At 46.3% G+C, this 7639-nt stretch overlaps 1 protein-coding gene across 2 annotated transcripts in view; it reads left to right on the top strand.

Annotated features, from left to right (window-relative positions):
- The first annotated feature begins 678 nt into the window (after nucleotides 1-678).
- The window catches only part of Cep41 (centrosomal protein 41), a 54454-nt gene continuing 47493 nt past the window's right edge, over nucleotides 679-7639 (top strand). The window contains exon 1 of one of the 2 annotated variants that reach the window (XM_045160259.1): nucleotides 679-757. In XM_045160259.1, the coding sequence (XP_045016194.1) occupies nucleotides 704-757 (54 nt within the window). In that variant the 5' untranslated portion in view covers nucleotides 679-703. Of the gene's footprint in view, nucleotides 758-1934; nucleotides 2046-7639 lie in introns of those variants that run through there. The other variant, XM_045160260.1, reaches the window with a different exon arrangement.

The raw sequence follows: 7639 nt of genomic DNA, 5'->3' as shown, positions 1-7639 counted from the left end.
ATATGCTGTCCCAAACTGACAAACACAATGGTTGCTAAGGTCACTAAACCTCAAGTTTCCACACCCTCTATGGAAAAAGTAACTTCTTGGTAAGGAGTGAACAAAACCATTGACCAGTGGAACTTGAATGGGCTGTTGGGGCATGATCCTTTCAGTTCTCTTGGTTGTTTTTTTAACTTGGCTAATGCATTTTTCACCCAGTTTTCAGTCTTCCAAGTTTGCAAAATTTATGCCATCCTTGATACTTTCCCATTCCTGGCCTTACTTCTCTCTCATGTGTATAATTAATTATTAATTCACCTAAAAATAAATGTTTCTAAGTTTCTCTAAATTTTCTCACCTTAGTTTAGCCCCTTATTCTCTGTGTGTGTGTGTCCTTTCCCTCGTTTTTCTACTTAAAATCTTTATGGCCACCCTATCCCCAAGCTGCCTGCACTGGCAAACACATTCTAAATAACAATATGTCTAGAAGCTTCTGCTAGCCATGCAAAAGGTTTCAGATGAATATTCTCCTTGTTTTCCCCTTCATTCATGCGTGCGCGCGCGCGCGCGCGCGCGCGCACACACACACACACAATATATTTATTTATTTATTTATTTTTGCAGGCCCAAATCCTCCCTTATGTCGTAATTTTAGAAGGATTAAGGGACTGTAGAACACTAGGGAAGTCAAGAGAAAGCTTGGTATTAAAAAGAAGACGGTATGGCCATACTTGAAGATGCTGGCCTTATAGCAGCTCTGACATCATCATCCAAGGTATGGCACTAAGAATGGGTTCCTGGAGTCTCCAAGAGGATAGGGCACAGGGTATAGGAAACCATGCCGCTGAGTGTCATCTCTAGAGACCCTGAAGTTGCTCATAATTCAGATGGATACTATTATTCACGGAGAGTCCGCAAGTATGAACAGCCCAAAGTAACCTTTTCTCCATTCCTGGAAAAACAACTTAGCGCGAGGGACAAAGGGTTACTGTGCTGCTCCTTCCATGTAAAAGGAACTAATTTTGATGGATATGGTGGGCCCTTTAGGAGCCAAGTCAAACTGCGTGTGTAATCGTTTTGTAAAGGTACTAGGACTTAATTTTTCAGATCTGGAATGAGAACAGGTGGTGGCTGGTGGCAGGAGTCACAATGGTTTCTATGGCAACGGGACTGGGGGGTTTTTAGTCATCTTCCCATCCTCCACCAAACCTACTGCCGCTTTTCTCGTAAGGTGCTTATTAAGTACTTGCTAAATGAATGATGAACCAACCACTGAATTGGTGTGTGTGTGTGTGTGTGTGTGTCTGTGTGCGTGAGTGCACAAACACGCGCGCGCTTTGCAATTAAGGCTGCCGGTTCCTTCAGCTAGACTAAAAGCTTTTTAAAAAGCCAACAATAATTACTGTATTTACGCATGATATTTTGCATAATCTGCATAATAACTTAACCTGAAAACAACAAAAAGTCTGCGCTCTCTCTCTCTCTCTCCCGTTCGGGCTGAACCACCAGGGGAACGGATGGTCTCCTCTCTCGTGGAAGTGGCAGCCCAGATGTTCGGAGAGGATGGCCTATGAAGGGTGGGGATGTGGGGTGGCGGGGGGGAGGGGGGAGGGGGAGGGGGAGGGGGAGGGGGAGGGGGGCGGGGTACCCGGCCCGCGCTGGAGCTGAGCCCCGTTGCTGGGCTCTGCGCAGGCGTCAGCTTTCCCCTCCGCTCCCACCCCCCCCCCACTCTGCCCCCTCCCCCCAACGCCCCGCTCCCCTCTTCCCGCCGGGTCCGCGCCGAAAGCCGCTCTAGCAGGCGTCCCGGCGTTGCCCCGGGCAACCAGCGCGCGGCGGCGTCCGGCTGCGGGGACGCGATTGGCCGGTGGCGAGCCCCTCCGGCCAATCGGAGGAGAGCTTATAGGGAGGCGGCGAGGCTAGGTGGTGTTGTTGGGGGGGGGGGAGCGAACGGGGTGGGGGGAAGGGTAGGAGGCGAGGGTTAGAGGCCAACCGTGAGGCTCGAACCCCGGTCGTGGTCGGTTGGAGCCACTATGTCTGCCCGGAGGCACATTGGGAACCCCGAGGTGAGGCTCAAGTCGGGGACCCGAGAGCCGCCGGCGGGGAGGCGGCGGGCGCGCCGGAAAAGGCGCCACGTGGGCCGGGACCCGCCGCCGGCCACTTCCGCCGCCCGGAAGGCGGGAAGCGGCGTGCGGGCGGGCGGGCGGGGGGACGGGGGGGGGTGAGGGGCGGGGGTCCGCGCGCAAGTCCGCCGAGGCAGACGCCGGCGCCTACCCGCAGAGGGCTTCCAGTCCAGCAGTGGCGACAGTCGCCGCTAAAGGAGTGCAAGCCATCCTTTCAGATTGGCGAGGCTCGGGGAAGAGCGCAGGAAGCGAGCGCGCCAAGCCGCGGGAAAGTGGGACGAAAATAGACCCCCCTCCCCTTCCATAAGAACGACCTCTCACCCCCAGTGCCCAGCTGCTTTCATTTATTTATTTTAAAATAACTTACTTATTTGAGGGCTTAGCGGTTAAGATGCTTGCCTGCAATGCCTAAGGGCCCAGGTTCGATTCCCCACGACCCACGTTAGCCGGATGCACAAGGAGTTCGTTTGCAGGGACTGTAGGCCCCGATGCACCCATTCTCTCTCTCTCTTCCCTCGCTCTGCTACCACTAGATTCTGGTGACCACTGTTCTACTGTTTCATTGATTGCAAGTATCAGTGACAGTATGCATTATTTAGACTTTAGTAAGTGATCATGGCGCTCTCCTACCCAGGCTAGAGTCAGTGTTACAATCTCCTCAGCGCTGCATCAGGCATTCTCCAGTGAAACGGCTGGCATCTGGTGCCCAGTGTAAAGGCACACAGAAGGCCTCACCCAACTGTACTCCTGCCCTTACAAAATGGTATGACGGCTTGTGGATAGCTCACACACTCCTCACCTTGGCCCATGGTGCGCTCCCTGACGGGCTTCCGCACCTGACAGGTGCATGGCCTTGGCCTGCCTGGGACCGCTCCAGTCCCAGAGCCCTCCTTCCCTCACTTGAGTTCTATCTCCCCTTTCCTAACATCTCACCCCCTAACCTCTTGGTACTCGAATCCTGTTTACAAATCTCACTCGCTAGACTGAATTTACTTAAAGGGCAGACTTTGTTTTCTACTTATTCTTTCACAGTAGGAGTCCAACAACAACTTGGTGACATTAAATTGCCACAAAAACAGCAGGGGTGGAGGTAGAGGAAGGCTGGAGAGATGGAAAGGGGAGATAGAACTCAAGTGAGGGAAGAAAAAGGGTTCCGGGGCTGGAGGGGTCTTTAATTCATTACTCTGATGTTGCACCTGTGTGACTCGTTCTCAATTTTCTTCACTTTTATCTCCTCCCGTTGTCCTTTTGCTTTGTTCAGGAGACTTATTTTCTAGTCCTTCTATTTTTATTTTTTTTTTATTTTTATTTTTTTGGTTTTTCAAGGTAGGGTCTCACTCTAGCCCAGGCTGACCTAGAATTCACAATGGAGTCTCAGGGTGGCCTCGAACTCATGGCGATCCTCCTACCTCTGCCTCCCGAGTGCTGGGATTAAAGGCGTGCGCCACCACACCCGGCTAGTCCTTCTATTTTTAATTTCCAACATCATTTTAATTTTAAGAGCCCCATTTTTCTACTCTGATATCCTTTTGAAAGACAAATTTTTGAGCTCTGTTTCACAACATGATAGCTATAGTTAGCATATTGTATATTTCATATTGCTAAGAGTGAATTCCAAATCTCTCATCACAAAAAATGAGGTGATACATGTTTATTAACTTGATTTATTAATTCCTCGTTGTGTATATCAACATACCCTGTAAGTATCCAGTTATGATTTGTCAACTAAAACAATATTAGTTAAAATACCATGATGTGGGAGAGGTAGGTAGGTGTGTAGTCACAGACATTTGTCTTCCCTGATGATCAGAATTCAGGGTGCTTTGAAGGAATTTTAGTAAGGGAGTACATGATCAGATTTGCATGTTAGGCCCAATTGTAGCAACAGTGTAAAGGATGTATTTTGAGAATGTTGACACTAGAGGTGCAGATATTGTTTAGGTGGTTATTTTCATACATGTCTAAACAGGTAAAGAACTAGGAACAAAATTAAGGAGGTATATTTAGGCTGTAGAATACTCCACTGAGACTTAATTACTTTTGAGAGATGGGATTGTGATGGATGACTTAAGCTTCATAGCTTGTGCCATTAAATTGTGCTCATTAAATGAGGTCAGGAGACACCCAATGTGGTGGCGCATACCTTTAATCCCAGCACTCGGGATGCCAAGGTAGGAGGATTGTTATCGCCGTGAGTTCAAGGCCACCTTGAGACTACATAGGGACTTACAGGCCAGCTGCGCTACAGCGACACCCTACCTTGGAAAAACAAAAAAAAATGAGATCAGGAATATAGGAGGAAATGCTCAGTTTACTGTCATCTTTGAGGGGAGTACAACTTCCAGTAATTCTCGAGAGAGAAAAAAATGCATATCAAGTATTTTCTGTTTGTATTTAAAATACAAGGCATATATAGAAATGTGATCAGTCTACACGCACTGTTAGGATGATTATTTTTGTCTGAGAGTTTGGCTTAGAATTCTTGGTCAGAAAGCATCAGCATCTTGAACACATTGCTTTGTGATCTTGCAGCCAGTATTTCTGTAGAAAAATCCAAAGCCGTTTTGCTGTGTTATGACCTCCGCGCCCCCAGGAAGCTTGCGGCATTTGTTACTTTCACAAATACATTCCTTGCTATGGTCGGCTTCACTTGTTTTGGTGAATGCCAGAGTCTTTATCTTTCTAGTCTGTACATTTTTCTTGGGTTGTTTTATATTGGCTTCCCCATCTGCTCCCATGTTCTCCATCCTCTTTCTTTAACTCATTACTCTGATGTTGCACCTGTGTGCTTGACTGGTTCTCGATTTTCTTCACTTTTACCTCCTCTCCTTGTCCTTTTGCTTTCTTCGGGAGATTTATTTTCTAATCCTTCTATTGTTTTTAATTTCCAGCATAATTTTAAAGAGCCCCGTTTTTCTATTCTGATATCCTTTTAAAAGACTTTATTTTAGGCTGGAGGAATGGCTTATTGGTTTAGGTGCATGCCTGCAAATCCTAAGGACCCCTGTTCGGTTCTCCAGGGCCCACGTAAGCCAGATGCACATAGTGGCGCATGCGTCTGCAGTTCATTTGCAGTGGCTGGAGGCTTGGCACACTTATTCTCTGTCTCTCTCTCCCTCCCTCTCTAATTAAAAAAAAAGACTTTATTTTGGACAAATAAATGTAAGTTTGCAGAAAGATATAAAATTGGTACAGAGAGATCCTATGTATCCTCCACTCAGTTTTTCCCAGTGATTGTAATTTGCTAAAGTACAGCATGATATCAAAACTAGAAAATTGAAATTTGTACAATTGATGCATAGTTATAAACCATTATCTTTTTTTAAATTTTTTAAAATTTACTTGAGAGCAACAGACAGAAAGAGAAGAGGGAGATAGAGAGAATGGGCACGCCAGGGCCTCCAGCCACTGCAAATTGAACTCCAGACGCATGCACCCCCTTATGCATCTGGCTAACGTGGGTCCTGGGGAATCGAGCCTCGAACCGGAGTCCTTAGGCTTCACAGGCAAGTGCTTAACCGCTAAGCCATCTCTCCAGCCCTAGACCATTATCTTACATGTATATGTTTACTATAACCAAGGTTTGCATAAATGTAGATCTACAATTAAAATGAAGAACTAGGGCTGGAGAGATGGCTTAGCAGTAAAGGTGCTTGCTTGCAAAGCCTGACAGTCTGGGTTCATTTCCCTAGTACCCAAGTAAAGCCAGTTGCACAAAGTGGCGCATGCATCTGAAGTTTGTTTGCAGTGGTAGGAGGCCCTGGTGTACCAATATTCTCCGTGTGTCTGTCTCTGACTCTCAAATAAATAAAACATATTTTAAAAGAATATTACGTGGGCTGGAGAGATGGCTTAGTGGTTAAGGCACTTGCCTGTGAAGGCAAAGGACCCAGGTTCATTTCCCCAGGACCCATGTAAGCCAGATGCACAAGGGGCACGTGTCTGGAGTTCATTTGCAGTAGCTAGAGGCCCTGGCATGTCCATTTTCTCTTTGTCTGCCTTCTCTCTCTTTCTTTCTCTCTCTCTGCTTGCAAATAAATAAATTTTTTAAAAAGCATATTATGTAAATATAGTCAATTATGTGACCTTTTAGAATGGCTAGTTTCCTCAGGATAATCTCCTTGAGACACGTCCATGTTGCTGCACGTGGCATTTGTTCTTCCTTACTGCTGCTAAGTATCCCACCTCAAGCTGACAATCGCTCACTCATTCATCTAGTGGGGGACATCTTGGTTGCTTTCAGTTGAGGGCTATTAGAAATAAACATACTAATATTTAGGTACAGGTCTTTGTATGGATATTAACAGAGACCTAGGAGGTAATAGCTAGATTGTATGGTAAGCATGTTTTTGGTTTTATTAGGAAACGCCAGCTTTCCGGAAAAGCTGTATCACTTGACATTTCTATCAATAGTGTATGAGAATTCCAAGTTTTGAAAAATCTTAGAAACCTTTGATATTGTCAGTGTTCTTTGATTTTAGCTCCTTTAATAGGTACAGAGCACTATCTCATTGTTTTTGGTTTTGGAGGTTTCTCACTCTAGCCCAGGCTGACCTGAAATTCACTATGTAGTCTCAGGCTGGCCTTAAACTCAAAGTGATCCTCTGGGGATCCTCCTACCTCTGCCTTCCAGTGCTGGGAGTAAAGGCGTGCACTGGGCCTCATTGTGGTTTTAATTTCTATTTCCTTAATGGACACTGAGGCTTTTTCATGTGCCCATTTGTCATCCTCATATCCTTGTCAGTAAAATAGCTTTCTTTGTTGTTTTGCTTTATGGTTTCCCTGTAGTCTAAGAGGGCCTTGAACATCTTGTGGTCTTCCTTCTTCAGCCTCCTGAGTGTTGGGCCACAGATGTGAGCCACCACATGGGTTGCCTGCTTTGACATTGGAGCTTTTTGGTTTCCTTTTCGTTGCTGTTGTCAGTGCTGTGTAAATATTTACTGCAAAAGAAGCAGTAATTAAGATATGGTGGTGCAGGCCTTTAATCCCAGCACTCGGGAGGCAGAGGTAGGAGGATCGCCATGAGTTCGAGGCCACCCTGGGACTACATAGTGAATTCCAGGTCAGCCTGGACTAGAATGAAACCCTACCTTAAAAAAAAAAAATTGTGGGCTGGAGAGATGGCTTAGCGGTTAAGCGCTTGCCTGTGAAGCCTAAGGACCCCGGTTTGAGGCTCGGTTCCCCAGGTCCCACGTTAGCCAGATGCACAAGGGGGCGCACGCGTCTGGAGTTCGTTTGCAGAGGCTGGAAGCCCTGGCGTGCCCATTCTCTCTCTCTCCCTCTATCTGTCTTTCTCTCTGTGTCTGTCGCTCTCAAATAAATAAATAAAAAATTTTTTAAAAAAATTGTCCTTCCTTAGTACTTTTTGTTTTCCCTGGAGTTTTTATCTGCCTGTGTTTTTACTCTACACTTACTTTGAATAACATAGGGCAATTTCTTACTTCATTAGCACTTTTTTTTAATACTTTATTTTTACTTGAGAGAGGGAGAAAATATGGGTGCCCCAGGGCCTCCAGCCACTGCAAACGAAGTCCAGA

This window comes from Jaculus jaculus, chromosome 10 (assembly GCF_020740685.1).
Source record: "Jaculus jaculus isolate mJacJac1 chromosome 10, mJacJac1.mat.Y.cur, whole genome shotgun sequence".
Classification (NCBI taxonomy): domain Eukaryota; kingdom Metazoa; phylum Chordata; class Mammalia; order Rodentia; family Dipodidae; genus Jaculus; species Jaculus jaculus.
Note: the sequence above shows the minus strand (reverse complement) of the source record. Positions and strands in the feature narration are given on the sequence as shown.